Raw genomic sequence first — 20659 nt, forward strand, 5'->3', positions numbered from 1 at the left:
GAGCATCATTGACAAGGACAAAGGGCAATAACCCGAAGTTACAGAGTACAGTGTTTATACTATCAGTAAAGGAAGTGTCCAAACAGAGCAATTCAAGAACAGAAATCTAAGTTCTACAGAGGTTTTACAGATGTGATGGCATACGCAAGGATTTCTCTTTCAAGCAGAAAGAGATATGTGTTCCTTGCTTCTCTGCGTTCACATCACCTGAAGAGAAATTATTCAATCTAAAAATATGGTTTCATTCATGGCTCACATTTGAAGTTTACAGAGAGCTCAGCAACAACATACCTGTGAGGACTCAGTGTACACTAAGTTCCTGACCGGACTACTTAGATTTTGAAACCAGCCAGGTACAATGGGGGTCTGGAACAGAACACCACTGATTTCACTTTGCGTGTCCCACAAGCAGTACCACCACAAAATCTAAAACCACCTGTTGCTCCTCCAAAACCAACCTAAGGCAAACTGGAAAGGTCTTACCTGTTTTCATCGCACTAGTTCTCAGTTTGCTTCTATCCATGCAGCCTTTCACTCCTGCAGAATCCCGTTAGCATACTATCAGAGCTTGTTGGTCGAACTAACCCAAGAGCTTCAGGTGCCCGTGAAACCCTCACAGTCATAAACACTATATGAGTATCAGTGATGTCAGCCTGCTCTGTTCTGGACTCAGAGAAAACAGATACACAAGCCCATGATCGCTCTTTGAACACCTTCAGCCAAATATTGTTATCCTTCCTTTCTGACCAGCTATGGCACAGTACACCTCTCCACCATCACAGATGCACATTCACTGTGTTGATGCTGCAAACCCAGAAATGAAGACAAATTCCATTAGCAGGCAGCAGTGCAGCCTCTTCATTCCAGCAAGCAGTGCACAACGTAGATGCGCATAACCGTTCAAGCAGGAACATATAGCTAATTTTAAACTAACTCAGAAGAGTGGATCTCTCTGGAAGGCACCCACATTGATTCTCCAGCAGCTTTGCAAACTGCTCCATACCCGCACTACTGCCACAAGAACCAGCAAAACCCATGGGAGGTTGGATACATCTACCTATCTCCATTACAATAATGGTGTATGTCAATACATATCTGCTGTGATTTCCTGTTCTCACTGAAATTTTGACACAGGTTTGTGTTCTTCAGTCAAGCCTTTTGTCCACTGCAAGTTGAAAGACATACTCTACAGCTAAGCTATCACACTGTTTTTCTGAAAGCTGTCTTTGCCAACTAGAAAAATCACCCCATTTCAAAAAAGATCATTGATGAACATCACCCAGAAAGATAAGTTTAAAAAGCAGCTGAGGAGGACAAACAGCTACAAAGAGAAAAGGTTGGTTGTGGGTAAGGTCTAATGAGAGGATCAGAAAAAAGCATCCAGCAGGTTGTCTGCAAATGAACACGTGTATGGCAAAGGCTTGGAAAAACAGAACACCAGAAGCTGCTACGGGGCATCGTTCACATCAAACCGCTGAAATGTTTGGACAAAACCAAGAGGAAAGACAATCATTTAAGTTAAATTGTCGTTTGTCCCAAACGGTTAATAGCACTGTTGCAGGAGTCTACACTACATGTAACAATAAAAAGCAGGATTAACAAACAATGCATCCTCTTTTAGTGCACCAAAATCCTGTCATTCCTCTTTCTTGAAGCTTTAACTACTTTGTAGTCACTAGATTAGAAGACTTGAGGACTTGCATACTTTCCAGACGTGCTGAGCCTAACGACAACTTCCTTTACAAAGCAACAGCCTCACAATGAATAAACAAACTTAAACAGAAAGCCATCCCTCGCACAGAGAACAGAGTGACAGATGCTATAAATTAGACGGAATACTCTTCAAATAGTATTTCTTCCCTCTGAGGAACCTCACAGCACAGCACAGAGCATCTACGGAAAGATTTACGTATGAAAACCGAAGGGAGTTGTTTGGTTTTTGTTTTTTTTTTTTTGTTTGTTTGTTTGTTTGTTTTGGGTTTTTTTTTTGTTTGTTTGTTTTTGTTTTTTTAAAGGCTCTAAAAAAAAAAAAGAATTATCTGGGTCAAACGTACAGTTTAAAATTTAAGATGACAACAGTTTCTAGCTGACATTTATATTAAATACAAAACATGAATTTAAGGTCTGAAGGTAAACTGTAAGGCTACAAGCTCACTACACAAAAATTCACACAGCTATAAAAAAATAAATAATGGAGTATTTGTTACTCTATTTCAGTCTCATTCTCTTCTGTGAATGGTCTAAAGCCACTCATTCCTAATTGGTGGTCAAATATACTCCCATTCCAACGACAGTTTGGAACAAATTCTCACCTCACCTAAGTGCAGTGAGTTTAGAAAAGATCAGCTTTCCTGCAAACTGGAAGCTGGTTAATAGGATTAATTTGCCTGATCGGCCAGGTCCTTTTCTCCCCACATCTTACATTTCTATGCTATTTACAACAGAAAAGAGATTGAGAGGAAAAAAAAAAAAAAACAAAAAAAACACCCCAAACAGCAGTTCCATTACAAATGTCTAACATTATCTAAAGAAGGGGAAAAGATATTCAGAGACAACCTTTGACCCAAGGATAAACTTCACCACTAAATTACTTAACAATTTAATGAACACAAGAAAAAGCCCAATAAAAGTTTGACCTAAACACTGTCCATGCAGTCAATATCATTTACTGAAAGTGATACTAAGATTTCTTATGCTCAAAGCAGTATGTACTTCTACCAGCTGATCCAACTACATTCCCCAGAGCTGAATCTCCTTTTTTTTAACATCAGAGGGGGGCTACAGCTGAATTCTACACAACTTTGAAGACTCATTACAAAAAGACAGCTTTTTGTAGTAAGGCACTTAGAAGCTTTCAGAATGAACCGCTAATTCATTTTTTTCTCCACTAACTCCGTAGCCTAAGAAATCAGACTTTTTTTCACTGCAAAGTTAGGGAGAAGTTTACAAAACATGGGGCTTACAAAATCACAGCACAGTATTATGATTTTGTTTTCGTTCCCAGATTTTTGTTAACGGAATTTATGTATATATTTTCAAACACAACGCTCAGCATACTCTGCAAGCCATGTGAGCATTACCTTCGGGTTGGATAAACATCTTTTCCCATTTAACAGTAAGAAGATGGAACAATTAAAGTGAACCTCAGGTCATATTCCATACTGCATAGCCACAGTTCCACCACACTGACACCTCTCTCTTCTGGTGCTGTTTCAAAGCCAGAGATAACATTTTCAAAAATAAACAGTGAAATGAAGCATAAATTAACACAGTCTGTTTACTGTTGAGCAAACCTAATTAAGCAGAAGAATACAGATAAGCAGTAGAAGTCCACTCGTATTTATTGTTGTCACTATGGGCTCTCGAACACATGGAAGAGGAGGGGAAAAAAATAACAACAACAACAAAAAAAGTCCATGGTACATTCCCTCCCCTAAGCGGTGCCGCGTGGAGCTTCGCTGCGCGGCCCGCTGCTGGCCGCTCCCAGAGCAGCAGTCTTTCGATGCGCGCACACCCGGGGACGGGGCGGCCCAGGAAGCTGTGCGGGGTCCCGAAAATTGATGTTCCCCCTTATCGTCCCTCCCAGAGGGGCAGTAAAGGCATCAGAAAAAAATAAACGCGATGGGAGCTGACCCCAAACCTGCGAGAGGTAACGCGCTCCCCCTGGACCTCGAGCCTTCTGCTGACTCTCTCCCTTCAGGGCAATGCAACAAATGGCAAGACCTGGGACCCGGCTCTGAGCAACAGGAAATATCGGCATCTGTCACCTCCCGGGGGGAGGTAAATGGATTAGCGAGTGCAACAAAGGGAAGAAAAGCCCTTTCAAACGTGCAATTGATTAACAAGTCCCCTCTAATCTGCAGCATCGCTGTTCCTCCTCAAAGACATCATCGCCCTCCTCTCGCACTTCGGTACAGCTCAGCAGCGATCGGGAGAGCGCCCGGCCCCAGCCCGGCACGGAGCGGCACCCCCGCGCCACCTCCCGCGGTTCCCGGGAAGGGTTTGTGGGCAGTATTGCGGAGGGGAGGGGGCAGCTCTCCAGAGAGCGGTGTTAAGGGAGATCAAAGAGCTGTGTCCGACACCCCGACCTCCCCGCTGCATTTCACATTCCGGGGAAAATGAAAACGTTAAACCTCCTCCCCCTTCTGCTCCGAAAGCGCCGCACGTCTGTAGCGTACACGGAAAGAGGGGGAAAAAATAGGAGAGGAGAGGAGAGGAGAGGAGAGGAGAGGAGAGGAGAGGAGAGGAGAGGAGAGGAGAGGAGAGGAGAGGAGAGGAGAGGAGAGGAGAGGAGAGGAGAGGAGAGGAGAGGAGAGGAGAGGAGAGGAGAGGAGAGGAGAGGAGAGGAGAGGAGAGGAGAGGAGAGGAGAGGAGAGGAGAGGAGAGGAGAGGAGAGGAGAGGAGAGGAGAGGAGAGGAGAGGAGAGGAGAGGAGAGGAGAGGAGAGGAGAGGAGAGGAGAGGAGAGGAGAGGAGAGGAGAGGAGAGGAGAGGAGAGGAGAGGAGAGGAGAGGAGAGGAGAGGAGAGGAGAGGAGAGGAGAGGAGAGGAGAGGAGAGGAGAGGAGAGGAGAGGAGAGGAGAGGAAAAAAAGAAAAGAAAAGAAAAGAAAAGAAAAGAAAAGAAAAGAAAAGAAAAGAAAAGAAAAGAAAAGAAAAGAAAAGAAAAGAAAAGAAAAGAAAAGAAAAGAAAAGAAAAGAAAAGAAAAGAAAAGAAAAGAAAAGAAAAGAAAAGAAAAGAAAAGAAAAGAAAAGAAAAGAAAAGTTATGCGGCGTCTTTCAAGGGAGCTCTTATGGTCCCCGCTTCCCGAGGTCCTCGCACATCGCGGCGCTTCCTCAGCCGAACCAGCACCGACCCAACACCACAGCGGGGGCCGGGCAGCGGAATGCCTGAGGCGCGCTGCTCCGCAGCCCACAGCCGCACCCCCGGGTACTGTCGGGAACGGGACACTCCGGCGCGCAGAGGCCCGGAGCCTCCATCGTCTGTGTGGACGGCAGCGGCCCCTCGCCCGCTTTAATCCGCCTCACCCCCCCGGTTCTCGGTGAGGTTCTGGCAACGCTCAACGGCCCAAATAATAACACATTATTATAACCGCTCCGAGGGGAAGGCTAAAGGGCGGGCGGAGGGAAGGAGGAGGTTCCACTCCTCGCTAACCCACCCTCGGCAATAACAAAACCCCGAACTTTTCCTTTGTTTTCTCCTTCTCTCCCCCTCCCACCGCCCGCCTCCAGCCGGCCCCGGTGCACGGCCCCAGTCGGGGCGCAGTACGGAGAGGGACTGCCGGGGCGCGGCCGGGAAGGTGCGGTGTCCGTGATCCCTCCCCGGCCTGCCTTCACCTCCCACCCGCCCTTCTGTTTGCAATAAATAAATAAATAAGCAAATAAATAAATAAATAAATAAATAAAAGAGAAAAAAGAGGAAACGGAGACAAAAGCAGTATTCAGCATCAACGTGGGGAGCTGGCGCTCCATCAGCCTCAAACGGGACGCACAACTTTCCTGGAAGAGAAAGCAGCACCTCCCGCCGCCCTTCTCCCGCTGAATCCCTCCGAAAGCGACGGCAGCAGCCTCCGTTCCCGAGTCCCCGGCGGTCACTCCTTACCTGCGGCGCGGAGGCGGAGGAGCACTGCGGCGGCCAGCAAGGCCAGGAGACGCAAAGCAGCCGCAGGGACCATTCTGCGATCAGTGCTGGTGCCTGCGGGCGAAGCGGCGCGGCGTAGCGCGGTGATGAGCGATGCGGTGCGGCGAGGAGCGGTGCGGTTGGCCCCGGCTCCCCAGGCGGGGAGGTGCGGCGTATGCTGCCGGCCTGGCACCGCCACCCCAGCTCGGTTCTCCTGCTAACGGACTCTCCCAGACTGGGGGGCGGGGGAAACCGCACTCCTTTCCCCTCCTCCTCCTCCGCCTTCCCCAGCATCCCAACGTCACCGGGGACAAATCCGACACAGGGGAGGGAAGAGGAGGGGAGAGGCACCGAGGGGTGGCGGCCCGGCGCTCCGGCACCCTCTGCTGGGGGGAGCACCTCCCGCGGCAGCGGCTGGAGGGGTGGGTTCCCCGGAGGCGAGGTGGCCCTCGACTCTCAAGGAGCCTCCAGCGAGAAAATTAACCTGGGGAGGTAGGAGGAACGCAGCGGACAGCAGCGCTGCGCCTCCGGACTGTCGCTTCCCCCTCTCTACAAAAGCCAACGCCTTTCTGCACCCGCAAAACACCGAGGGAAAGGTCCCACGACGGCCGCGGTGGGAGAGTGGACCTGGCACCCCGTCTAAGGCCGCCGTTGCTGTTTTGAGGCGTCAAAAGTGATTGTGCTTCCTGCTCGTGAGCAGAAGGCTGTTCTGCTCCCTGAAAAGCTTCCAGACGCCTCAGCCGTGCTTCGTTTCCGGAAATAAGGACGCTGTGATTGTGACTCAAATGTGCTTTCGAAATCTTTTTTAGTTTACATTTTTGCAGCTCAAAGAAACCAGCACACTAAGATACTGCAGAACCACTAACAGGCATCTGCTAGTGGTGCCACAAACTTTAACAGTGGTCACCTCTTAGTTTGCCATATTTTTAAAGCTATAATTGAATTGGAAGACTTCAGCAATACAGCATACCCACCACTTCAGACTCTGATTCTAACGATTTGATGATTAACAGTGCTGAATATTACATAAAACTATTTTGATGGCTTTCCCAAGTCAAGCTTTAAATTTACATTAGCTCAAGTGTTATTCACTTAAATTACATTATATTTACTGATTGCAAACACAGGCTACAAAACAGTCTTTTCTTCTTGCATCTCATTTCTTCTCTCTCAGCTCTCCAGTTCCATCTTTAAAATTGCTCTGGCACCTAAGGATAATGAAGGGAGGTCCTGATCCCTCTTTGGTAGGAATGTGGGATGGCTGAATTCAGTCCTTTGCCATCACAACAACACGTTTTATAATCCCTTTCATAAACATACAAAGCAAGCCAAATTTAAGAGTACTGAAGTCTTTGTTCTTTTTTCAAAAAAGTTCCACTCCTGTGACTAGAAGACTACTCCAGACCTTTCCTCTTCAGTAGCCCAATGACTACTCCTAATGGCCAGCCCAAATTCATTCTGTTCATAGCCATTACTTCTAATACTACTGTTAAGCTTTTTGGTCACATATCTTCCCCCTTTCTGTTGTACAAAGTGACCACAAACACCCCTCAAATTTTATTTTGCTGCACTAATAAAGCTTAAATTTTCAAATTTCCTCTAAAGTGGTAACTGCACTCCCTAGTCCTACCCCCACCCTCTTCTCTTGCTCCCTGCATTTTTGGCAGTTTGATCTTTTTCTGAAGTGGTACTGGAGATGCTGTCTCTTCCACAGCACTTTCCTTTCTGTGATGAGTAGGATACGCCCTGATGGTTACAGCACCTTTCTGCTGACTGACATCCTGTGATGTCTCTTTGTTGGTTCCAGTGCATGCCTAACAGCTGAGAACTGAATCAAAATGCCAGTCTTTCTCACTTCTTTTATTTTGTATCTCAAATTATCAATATCAGTTCTTTCTTTAAGATACCCTACACCATCTTCTATAAAGAAAAGCTCTGTATCAGCAAAAAGCACTTGCATGCATGTTGATAACATGCCTGAAGGTTTTCTCAAAATAAACAAATCTGTAGTTAGTATCATAGATCAACAGCTAAGGGAATCCTTCTACCTAATATTCTCAAAGCCAATATTTCTCCTTTTCCTCTCTTCTGCCACCTCATCATCCTTCTTGCAGTGTACCTATGAATTAGCTTCATCTTAACCTGTAACATTTTGTGGAGTTTAAATCAAGTCCAGGTGAATGAGACTTACTTACCACTACTACATGGTTTTTGAAAACCAGCTAAAGGAACCTATGAAGTTCCCCTGAGGTTAGTGTATCTGTTTAGTAAATACATTTTATTCTGTATACATCCGTGATGTTATCTCAGTTCTTCCTCCGAATTCAGTTCCTAAGCTTTGTAAATTCCTGATCCTAGTCTAAGGGATTTTGTAGGTGTCCAGATGACTTTTTCCAAACTCTTAATTAGACACAGAGGCCAACAAAGCCTCTGTCTCAGGAAAGATGAGCAAGACTGCATCACCACACGGCACATGAAGCCCAGTGGAGGGCAAACAACCCTAACTAGACCTGCAGGTGAAGGTATTTCTTCCTTCTCCTGTCCCTAATTTCTTCATCCCAAATCCTGGCATTTCTGCTGGTTAGCTGTGATGACAAGCGCATTTTGTGGTAATGGGATTCATTCTCTAGTGCAGGGTAATAGATAAGCTCAGTGCCAACATGTCCAAGACACTGAACCAGAGACAGTGCTGTGACTTTTACAGTAAAATTTAATCAGTTAATCAGTTACCTGCCAAAAACTTTCCGGGTCTGAGTCTGTGTTCTGAAGCTCATGCTTGTTCAGCTGGGTTTCTTACCTTCCAAACCAGGGAAAACTGCTTGCCCAAATCAACCTGTATTTAACAAAATCATTCAAAGATAATATTTTGCTTTTTTTTCTCATGCTCTCAAAAAATAAAAATCTTACAAAAATAATTTTGCATTTCAGAACACATTAGGATTTGATAGAAATTTCAGCTGTGAATGATTATTATATTATTGTTATTGTTAAGTGACTACAGCAAATTAGATGTTGAGAGTTAGTCTCCTTCACAGCCACAAGTGATTTTGTCACAGACCACAAAAATTGTCATTTCATATTTCATAGTTGCAGGGAGAATCACTTGGCAGAAGTGAGGTGATGTCATTACAGGGAGGAGACCACAGTTTGAATTCTTGCTTTGTATTGTGAGGAAAAATGTACAGCAGAAGGAGAAAGATGGACAACTGCACATTTCTTCTGCATTGGTTCACCCCACTCATGTGAGCCACCGGAGTGCTCATTTATATTCTATAGCATCTGGCCCCAAACTGTTTTGTAGCTATTCAACAAAGAAAAAGCTGTGCATGTATTTGTTTGCATGGCCATATGGTGTATTCCTGATAGGTGAAGTTGAAAGCAACAGGGAAAGCTACAACTCTGCCTGATCTGGCTTGGAAATTCCTGACAGAACTTGGATTAATTGCATTTTATCAATAAAATCATACTCATCTGAGGGTGTGAGTAACACACAGTGCCTTCAGACTAGGATCTTTCTAGTCCTCTCAGTCATAAAAGCAGAAAGTGAAAGGGCCAGACAGACCCTCTTCAATACTTCAATACTTCAATACTTCAATACTTCAATCCTGAATACCAGGATTCAGGGCCACAAAAAAGAGGAACCAAAACTTGTATGTTCTGTTTCCAAGTGCACTGAAGAGTTCTCCAGATGGGAAACATGTCACTGCAGCTTGTCAAAAGTGCATCAAGGACTGTCTTGGCTTTTAAACACTTAGATGCATATACTTGAGAAAGAGGCAATACTGGTGAGGCTATAAGCAAGCAGCACAAGCTGTTTCTGTGTGTGCCATGGACATGAGTTTTCTTGCAACTCCTCTGCCCTTGGAAATGCAAAGCCCTGACGAACAACAAACTGAATCTAGAGGAGCCATACATTGCAGCTCTGCACCAGGGATCTATCATGTGATAGAGTGAAATTTCTCTCCTTTCCTCATCTCCCCTCACACTCAGGGTCACATATGGCATACACACATAAAGGAGTGAGAGCTACCATGGGAAGGACTTCAAAGATAAAACGGAAACAGTAATGTAAACATGTATACAAGCAAAATTCATTCAGAATTGCTGTGTTTGATGGCACAGAGCAGATGAGTGCTGCTTGCTTTCAGTACACATTCCCAAGTGTTCTTCCTTTGGTCTATAACACTTTGAGGAAGAACATCTGCCACATTTTCCCCTTCTCTTAGCCACATTCTGAACTTCAGACTTGTGAAAAGTAAATTCAGCTCATTGATGTATTTTAAAATACCTGTGATGCCCTAAACCAATCATTTATTCAACCACATTCACAGTGCAGTGTGCTTACTGAGTAAGAAGGTGAGAATGACATGAGCTTACATAAGTACACAAGCACAGATATAACTACTTGACACACATGCACAAAATTAACAGACTACATAGGGAAAGACTTCAGGCTGAGAAAAAGCTAAGGAAGATATGACTACAAAGAATTATAGAACATTTTAATGACTGCATAAATCATTTTCACCCCAGAGAGATCTGTAAGGCTTGTCAGCAGGAAAGAAAACAACAACTGGATCCCCAAATCCCATGCGGATCATTGAAGTTCTCTTCTATTAAAAGGTATAGAGGTAGCCAGTAGAATTACTTTAACATATACTTTTTTATACATAATCACAAACTTGCACTATGTCTGAATCAGTTGTCCAGTGGTTTTGACCTTGCAGGACCGCTACTCATTGCATAGAACTTTTTCCTTTTGTTTTGCTTTCTCTTTGTGTACCAGTCCCATAAACACAAAGTTTACCAAAACTAGAAGGTAGAAATTTCTTGTCGTTTAAGGATACTCTTTACCTCATCTTGTTCTCTTCCACTGGAACTGGAACGATTCAAACAGCAGTTCACTGTATAAATAAATAAAAAACTCCAGCTTACATCTTTTCTGTCCATCTTCTAGAACTTCTTTGTTTTTACTGATCTGCATTTTTAAGTACCTAATTATCCCATCTAATCTGTACAGTTGTGATTTTCAAATTCTACAAGTACATAAACCTTACCTATGTATATTTCTCCCTTACCTAGATGTATTTATACAACCTTTGACATCCTATGTTCTTCATTCACAAAAGTGACGTAACAGGATTGGAGACTTAACAATAGCAAAGAAGTGATTCTTACTTCGCATTAGGTATAAATTGCAGGCTTGATCTGATTGCTAAGGGAGGCAAGTTGTTGCTTCTGCCTATAGGGATACATTAGATTATCTGAATGAAATGATCTTAACTCCATGTGTTACATATGTAGAAGAAAAAGGACTGAAGGACTGTTTTTTCTGTTTTCCACTTTTAGGGAATTTGATTGTTTTCATCTGGTCAGCCAGTTCAGTGGCACCATATGCACTTCAGGGTTTGAAGTTGATTCACACAACCCAATTTCTGCCTCATCTGAGGCTCCACATACAGAGATCAGCACCTCTAGTTCACGATTAGTCTGTTTTCTTCACTTTGATTAAAAAGTCCGTGAGGGATTACTAGAGCCACTACCATTGTCCCATAACAACTGTAACATCACTCATATAAAATGGGACAGAAAACCTGCTTTTGTTCCTATATTGTTCAGGAACTGCTGCACCAAAGACTTGATGGAGGTTTACGTGACTTGTGTAATATCAGCTGCTGTGCATTGCAACGTTTACCTGCCTCCCAGGGAGCCTCTTAGTTGAACGCTTCTTGACTTCTTCCTTTCCTAAGCTACCATAACAGCAGCAGTCAATTTCTTACAAGAAATCTGTAATTAAATTAAATAGCAAGATTAAATTAGACGCAGATGCTCAGATTTATTGCACAGACTTTCAGGCAGCAGTACCAGTACCAGTACCAGTACCATTTTTGTGGTTAAGAGTTCATCTAAAAGATCTCAGCATGTGCCAGTTGTTGCCTTGCACAACAGTTAACATTATGCAATGCTGGCCAGACAGAAGATAGTCCCTGAGCAAAACTGTCCTTTGTCAGGACAGACCAGCAAGCAATGCCAGCAATCAACGCAAACAAGAAAAATAGGAAGCAGGGAAAAAAGAACAGCTAATTTCCAACTTAGTGCTGAAGCCCCTTGAGAACACCAAGGATGACTGGGGAAAGTATGAATAGCACTTTGTCTGCAAGTTATGGATAATAGGAAAAATAAAGACAATGGAAGATAACATTATTTCACTGTGTGGTTGGTTCGAAGTACTTAGTATTTATAGCAGTTAAGTTAGACAGGAAGGCATAAACTGATTTGGCCAGAAAGCCCCTATTTAGTCTTTAATATAAAACACATGAAGGTGGTGTACTTAAACTTGGCATTTCTACATTTTATAGCTTTTAGTTCAACAAGAAGAAGGAAAAGATGGCAAAGATAATTGTGATTGCTGAAATAGCATGAAAGAAATCAGCAGAATTTATTTTATAGTGACATACAGTGCACAGGGCTGCTCAAACAGAAATGATTGTGGATGGAGCAGACTGCTTTTGAGCAACATATGGCACTAGAAATAAAACCTATAAAATAAATGAATCCTGGTAGAGTGACTGAACTATAAGAAACCACTCCTTCTGTTGGAAAGTAAGAGGAAAAAATTGAATATATATATTTTTAACAGAACTGCCACCAAAGAGGCTGAACATGAAAGCTACAGTTTGCCTAGTTGAGGAAGATCCTTTGTGAGCAAGAACAAGAGCTAGAATATGGTAGTATGTACAAATGAACTAGTACAAAAAGTACTATTTGGACATAGTACTATGTACTATGTATATACATATACATATGTCACCACAAAAATAATGCTTCCTATTTATTTCCATGGAAACTACAACAGATGCAGAGAGCACCAGAACACTGTTTGACTGAGCAAATTCTCAGCTACAAAGTGCTATTTTTCAGCATAGTCACCACCATTAACTATGTCTTTTTGCTAGCAGTAAACAAGAGCCTGCATTCTGTACTCATAAAAATCTGCACCAGTGGAGGTGACCCCACTGTTGCTCTTCCCACTGCTGAAACACACCAGCCACTACCTCACTTTGCTCACACCCACTGTTTAGTCTCCATTAATGCTTAGCAAGTATCAATGAATGTTAGTAAACGCCATTTTTTCCACACAGAGGGCATGTGCCATGGTACAGCAGTAGAGGCCAAACCTTACCACCAGTATTCCGCTACACGTTGTTGCCATGTGATGGAGTGCAGCAAAGGGGCTGTCTGACAAAATGCTATCTTGTATAGAAGTATGTATGAAGAAAACTCATGGAATTGAATTCCTCCATGTGGAAAAAAATATACCCGCTGACATTCATCGATGCTTGCTAAATGTTTGTGGAGATCAAACAGTGGGTGTGAGCACAGTGAGGCAGTGGGTGATGTGATTCTGCAGTGGCAATATTCTGCAATATAAAAAAAAAAAGCAACACTGTGGCTGGCTATGCACAACATATGTCACTGCACTAAGTGAAGAGCATCTCATTCAGATAATTGGCACAGATCGGCATATTACTCCTGGGGAACTGTGTCCAGAGTTAAAAACTGGCTTCAGCTCGTTGGAAACAATGGTGGCAATTCTGGAATATCACAAAATTTGTGCCAGGTGGGTACTACGAATACTCAGACAGAAAAAGAAATAACACCATATGCAAATTTGTCACGACCTATTAAACCAATATGAGACTGAAAGTGACAGTTTCCTTGATGGCATTATTACCAGTGATGAGAATTGGTGTCACCAGTATGAGCTGGAGTCAAAATGGCACTCCATGAAGAAGCAACATGTGGATTTCCCATTGAACATTCAAAACATACAAGAGGCAGTTCTCTGCAGATAGTAATGTGTGCTGTCTTTTGGGATAGAAAAGAAAGAAGTGATCCTTCTGAATTTCCTGGAACCCAGACAAACCATTAGCTCTGCCAGCTACCCTTTTGACAAGCTGAAGGCTTGAAATTCCGGAGTCAGGCTAAAGAAGACAACAACTTTTCTCTTGCAACACGATAACACCAGGGCCCATGGCAGTTTGAAAACCACGGAGCACACTGCTAATCTTGGTTGGACTGTCCTACCACATCCATCATGTAGGCCAGATTTGGCACATTCTGATTTTCATCTATTTGAGCCAATGAAAAGTGAACTGTGTGAGTAACATTGTCCTAGCAACACCATCATAGCAGTTCTGAAACAGAGGGTCATCTTCACTGGTGCAGATCTTTATGAATGCAGCATGCAGGGTTTTATTTATTATGGTGAAAACACACAGCTAGTGGTGGTGACTATGCTAAAAAAGTGTTTTATAGCTGAGAATTTGCTCTATCAAATATCAATATATTGATATTTGCTCAAATGTATTTGCTCAAATATCAAAAACACTGTAATAGTGCACTTTTATCAGTTGTAGTTTCCACGGAAAAACTAAGGTACCGCAAACTGAGTTTTATACTGATATGTGTATATTACTGAAATACAGAACATTGCAAGATGTTCTTTTGTAGTCAACCACTCATACTCCAAACCTACAATCCCCCTCCTCTTTTTTCTTTTTTTTTTTTCTTTTTTAATTATTTGGAAGCAATGCACAAATTCATTTAAGCAAAATGAAGATGAAGTTAATGATGCAGAAAGGAGAAATAAGAAATACAGTTTTGTATATATACATTATATTTCCAGTCTGTTTACATTTGGATTTCACAAAATTATTGATGCATTTTCAGGCAATAAAATTCCAAGAAAGGTCTATGCAAAATAAAAATATTTTTCTTGTGTACACCATGATTGATTTAATGCTGCTCTTGGAAATACAACTTTTGTACTTTTAATTTTTACCTTTATTATGTTGAATCACAGAAAGGAAACAACCATTGGTAAAAATCCCAGGCCAGAGGCTATTCAGAAAACCTTAATGTCTTTAGCATTACTAGTAATGCCAACAGGACTATGAGGTTTAAGACTTTCAAGTCAGCCTTCCTATCACTTACAATAAACTCCGTATGATTTGTTTTGTTTATTTAGTTGTATAAAAGGTCAAGCTGACTTCTACGAGCATTTTCAATTTTTATTAGCATCAGCAGGAATTACATACGTACATCAGCGATAGGATACACTCTAAAAGAATCCATTTTTAAGTCAAAAGCAAATCTAAAGGCAGATTTCTATCACGGCATTTTACTGAAGGGTCTTGATTTGATCCACACTCAACAGGGGTGCCTGTTTATTGAAACCATATGGTATCTGCTTGGTATGTAGAGAATAATACTGCTGCTGTCAGCATTTCCTTTGAAAATCTGATGCAATACATTATAAGGAAGATTTGAACAATCATAACTAAAATTTGTTGGGAAATCTTGAAACAAAGGGTTGAATAAAGTTGAAAACTTATGGAAACAATAAAATCTGAAATGTTATAAGAAGAAACTTAGTATCCACACGGGAACTATTCTTCAAACTTCTTGGCAAATTTTAATCAGCCATGTCTAACAGAAGTATTGTAACTAACTTCTACATAAACAAAAACACATATACCTTCCAAAAGAGGGATTATACACTATCGTTAACATTTTTTAGGACTACTATATATAGGAATATCTGGTGCAATCTCATGGCACCAAGCTTTTAGAAAAATGCATAGCCAACCAGCAGAATAGTTTCCAATACACTTCTGTCTTAGGTAATTTGTTCACTACTTTTTATCATGAAGACTAAATTCACAGTAAAATTTACAACTAAATACTACTGGTTTTATTCTGTCTAGCTTTATTTGGTCTCATTAAACCATACAAGAGACTTCTCCATCTAAAATACATACACTGATATCCATCCTGTTCAGAACAACTTGTTATATTTAAAGTTAACTAAAAGCTTTTACTATCAACACCCATGTATATTGCAACAATTTGGTATTTAGACAGGTCTGCCAGAAGTTATGGAGGAGTTCAGATGAAACTGTTGTTTCCCAAAGCAATCTAGAGCATTACGGTAAATTATACAGCAGAGTCTGAGGACATAAGACTTAGTAATAGAAATTTGTCTTATAAGTAATACTTTGCAATTCCTAAATCACTGCATTAACAGTTTTCAAACTCTTACAGAAATACAAATGTATGCAACCTTAAGTTAAAACAAAACAAGACAAAACAAAACTGTGTAAGGATTCTAGAAGAGAAGAAATTAAACCCTTAAGGACACTGACCAACATTTTATGGAAGTTGTGACAGTATAAAAACAAAATCTTCATTTTAGATCAAGATACAAAAATTCAGCCTTTGTCTTTTGGTCTGTGCCTCAGAAGACTGGGTTAATCTTTGTGACAATCCTTCATTCTCTATTCAAGCAGTGAAGTTTTCCCTGCTGAACATGATTGGCATTAGTGCTAACATCTTGAGAGCTAAAGTAATTGTTGAAAGCATGGGAGAAGAAGTACACAAAAATCAGCTAAATATTTGGCTCTGTACAATTTCAATTTGTGCTTTCGGTTCATATTACTAGCCCTACAACTCAAAACAATAGCAACCCACTACAGAATAATGGAGTTATTGCAAAATACCAAAGTAAAGATAACTGGGTGAAATTCTGTCCTCTGCTTTTAAGAGATTGAAGAGGGATCAGGAGACCCTGTCTTGAGTCTACTGTACTGAGATTTATCTCATGTTGTGGCCTCCTGGATGGGAGTACGGAATACAGCCCTTACACTTCTATTCCTTTGTACTACTGGCATGGAGCAACACAACTGCCTCATCCAGAGCCATGAAAAAGTCTCTGGAAAGTATTGTGCACTGCATAAGATGACCTTGTGATTCTCAAGTTGAAAACTCAACCTTTTAGGAACCACTGATATAATTGTTTCTCAGCAAGAAAAGCAATGCAAATAAAGGTAAAGAACTTGCTTCCCTCGTAATGAATTTAAATATATATATATATATATGTGTGTGTGTGTAAAATCTACTAATGAGGGTTATCTATCAGGTACAAAGTGAACAAAGGAGATCGCTTAGGAGAATCTTAAGAGTATGTCTTAATATACACCATGTGCTGCTTTCAATGGAAGAAACTACATGAAATGTATTTCAGAGAGTAAAATGTATTCTGTACTATTTACAGTGAATGTAAGTAAAGAAAAAAAAAAAAAAAACTACAGAACTTGACCTCTAAACTGGTCTGATGTCCATTGATTGCTTTTGCATTTTTAAGATCAAGATCCTAAGAAAAATTATCAATGCTCTGAAATGAAGTAAAGTCCCATTTCTTAAAGCTGTTCTCTCGTATGCTGTAGGCATCAATCTGAGAACGAGTTCCTGACCCAAACAGACTTCAGTTTGATCCATTATGGCTACTCTGTTACTGGTTTTGTACAGTCGAAGACTTCTAGTATCAGTAAGATTAGATTCTACCACTAGCAATTGGTATGTATTTGATCCTGGTTCGGAACAGTTTACAGAACCTTTTGAGATCCTTTCCAAAATCCCCTTTTTGTAAGCGCTAGTATGGGTGCAATTATTAATACATAAAGAAAAGTATTAAAAAAGCCTCTGACTATAATGAAAGTTAAATTTTACCACAACAGACAAATGTTTTTCACAGATACGAGCAAACACTGAAGTATCCAAATTTGATTATGAAGAGGAAATGCAACAAAATTAAGACCGAATTTGTGACCTAGAAATTACAAACGTTGTTTCCAACCTCTTTAAGTTATGGTTACTATTATTTTTCAGAGTATAGACTCTATAACAAATAAAGAAAATCAAAGGCCTTTTTTGAAGGGATACATTAGTATTAACTTATGGGAAGGTTTTGTGGACAGCATGTTCAACAGTTCTGATGGCAGAAGAGAAAGGTAGCTTGATAGTAATTTTATTTATCCTAGTGGTTAACATAGACACACTTGTTTTCTCTTCTTTTTGGCTTCAACATAACATTTTGCCAAAGCTTAGCCAAGACTTTGGTATAATCTAATAATAATAATAAATTTGGTATAATCTAATAATAATAAAGTGTACATAAGAAGAATAACACAAAAAGCTCAAATATTTTGCTCAGTTTTACCAATGAAAAAGTTTCTTCAGAAACTTTTCAATGTCAGTTTTGATTTCTTTCACTTCTATCTTTATGGAATATATATATATATTTAATATAAGATTACTTATCAAAAAGTGATAGAGCAACAGTAAGAAAATATAAATATATTGATGGCAAATTCAACTTTATTCAGTGCCTAATTCTTAGCTTAAATAGCCAGTTTCCAAAACACAAAAAGGGAGAAATATCATCTGGGAATTTTGGTCCTTTTCCTTAGAAATATTTCTCCCACCTACCATATATCTAGGCTTCTTATGTAATATACATTGGAGATCTATTTTTTGTGTTAGATAAATGACAATATTAGGGCACAAAGTTTTTTAAAAATGCATTGCTGTAGGGGCTTTACTGATCACAGACCACAGAACCATCAGACATGGTACCAGCATGCACTTGTCACATACCTTTAGAGGTAAATTTCTAGCCTTTTGACTACTGATCAGCAGTTGTATAGTTCTCAAAAGTGTCCCTGCTGTAAGACAGCATATGCAAACCCTGTATTTAAAGACACAGCTTCCTCACTTAGCCACTGCAATACAGAATCACAACACAGCCAAACACTGCAAATAAGGAAAGGGAAGGCAACTGGTATCATTTACCTAGACTTGTGCAATGCCTTTGACATGGTTTCCCACCCCACCACATCCTTATCTCCAAATTGGAGGGATGTGGATTTGAGGGGTGAACCACCTGGTGGATAAGGAATTGGTTGAAAAGCTGCAGACAGAGGGTGGTGATCAATGGCTCTATGTCCAGGTGGAGGCTGGTAACAAGCGGCATCCACCCGGGGTCTGTCTTGGGACTGGTGCTCTTTAACATCTTTATCAGTGACATCGATGAGGGAATTGAGTGCACCCTCAGCAAGTTTGCTGATGACACCAAGCTGAGCGGTGCGGCTGACACAACAGAAGAAAGAGATGCTATTCAGAAGGACCTCAACAGACAAAAAAGGTGGGTCTGGGATAATCTAATGAGGTTAAAAACAGCAAAGTACAAGGTTCTGCACTTGGGCTGGAGGAATCCCAGGCATCCATACAGACTGGGAGCAGGGCTTGAGAGTAGCCCTGCAGAAAAGGACCTGGGGATCCTAGTAGATGAAAAACTTAAAATGAGCCAGCTGCAGCTTGGAAAGCAGATGGTATCCTGGGCTCCATCAGAAGAGGAGTGAACAGCAGGGACAGGGAGGTGACTGTCCCTCTCTACTCTGCTCTACTCATCTGGAGTACTGTGTCCAAGTCCGGGGCCCCCACTACAGGAAAGAGAGGAAACTGTTGGAGAGGATCCAGAGGAGGGCCACAAAGATGATCAAGGGACTGGAGCACCTCCCCTACAAAGACAGGCTGAGGGAGCTGGGCTTGTTTAGCCTGGAGAAAAGAAGGCTGCGGGGTGACCTCATTGCAGCCTTTCAGTATCTAAAGGGAGCCTACAAACAGGAGGGGAATCAACACTTTGAAAGGGTAGATAACAGCAGGACAAGGGGAAATGGTTTTAAGTTGAAGGAGGGAAGACTTGAGTTGGATGTCAGGGGGAAGTTCTTTACACAGAGAGTGGTGAGGTGCTGGAACAGGCTGCCCAGGGAGGCTGTGGATGTCCTGTCTCTGGAGGTGTTCAAGGCCAAGTTAAATGGGGCCCTGGGCAGCCTGGTCTAGTATTAAATGCGGAGGTTGGTGGTCCTGCTGGTGGCAGAGGTGCTGGAGCTTGATGATCCTTGAGGTTCCTTCCAACCCAAGCCACTCTATGATTCTATGAAATAAAGTTTGTACGATGTGAAGAAAATATTCTAAATAGATAGAAGGTGTACCTCATTTCAGTTATCAGGTCTGCATCAGCAACACATTTTCTGGTTTATTTACTTTCATCGATCTATACCATGTTCAGTCCCTGACACATTGCAGTTTCACTGTTTCAATATGTAATTTGTTATATCCCAGCTCTCAGTATTCATCATTTCTGATGACCACACCAAATCACCTAGGGATAAGCATTGTACACACAGCAGAACAAAATTTGAGATCCAAATTCAGTATCTATTTCAGAATAACTCTTTGATGATCCTAAGTAATAAGAGGAAACAGGAGAGACAGAAATTCAGAGGGATTCTGAGGATATGGGCGCATCTTTAACTTACATATGCTCCAGGTACCCCACATTCACAAATATTGTGCATTCTCAAACACTACAACAAAACACAAATACTAAGTAAGTGTAGAAATTAGTATAAAGCATGCACAAACTACTGCAAAGCTCAGTGCTGCCATAACTTCATTTTTATCATTACAGGTCAGCTTTCATCACAGGGACTTCAGAAGCTTGGGTGGTGATGGTGCTTGTTGTTCTTTGTTTAGCTGATTTTATTTTTTTTTAATTGCAGACATTGGGGGGAAAACCTACAACAGACAGATGCCATAGTTTGAGTATAAATAATACAAATAATGGCTCAGACAACTGTTTTTTATTTTCATTTTTGTTTTCACTGATTGAGAATGTAAACTGTACTCCAGTGCTATTGTGCTTTGTTCTCCCTCTCTGTGAAAATATGTTCTGCATTAAAGTGCATGGATAAACTAGAACAGCTCCAAATATCACCCTTCAGCTTTTGTATAACACAAGAGCCAAGAAAAGATAGAGAATGTGGTTTTATGACCAACAGATGGTGTAATTGGTATCATAGATGTTTTTATGTCAGGGGGTCTTAGGTTCATTCTCCATCTGGAGCCTTCTCAGATGTGTAGTGTGTAGCTAAATGATTAAAGAAGCCATATTGGGTCAAAAACACAACCACCTGCCTGAGGGTAAACGTATTGCTTTCTTGATCTTGTTGCTATACTACAATTGCCTTCCATATTACAGATCTCAAGTCAATCAACACAGCACTTAGTAAAAACAGGACTCAACAAGATATTCAGTATCAGTTCGTTTATACCCTTCAAGATTTCTAACACTTGATAAA

At 41.3% G+C, this 20659-nt stretch overlaps 1 protein-coding gene across 1 annotated transcript in view; it reads right to left on the bottom strand.

The window, feature by feature from the left end:
• The window catches only part of ROR2 (receptor tyrosine kinase like orphan receptor 2), a gene marked incomplete at both ends in the record, with an annotated part of 152279 nt that extends 146609 nt beyond the window's left edge, over window positions 1-5670 (bottom strand). The window contains one exon of the mRNA XM_079548426.1: window positions 5598-5670. Within this exon, the coding sequence (XP_079404552.1) occupies window positions 5598-5670 (73 nt within the window). The remainder of the gene's footprint in view (window positions 1-5597) is intronic.
• Between the last annotated feature and the right edge of the window lie 14989 nt (window positions 5671-20659).

This window comes from Tetrao urogallus (genome assembly GCF_951394365.1).
Source record: "Tetrao urogallus genome assembly, chromosome: Z".
NCBI lineage: Eukaryota > Metazoa > Chordata > Aves > Galliformes > Phasianidae > Tetrao > Tetrao urogallus.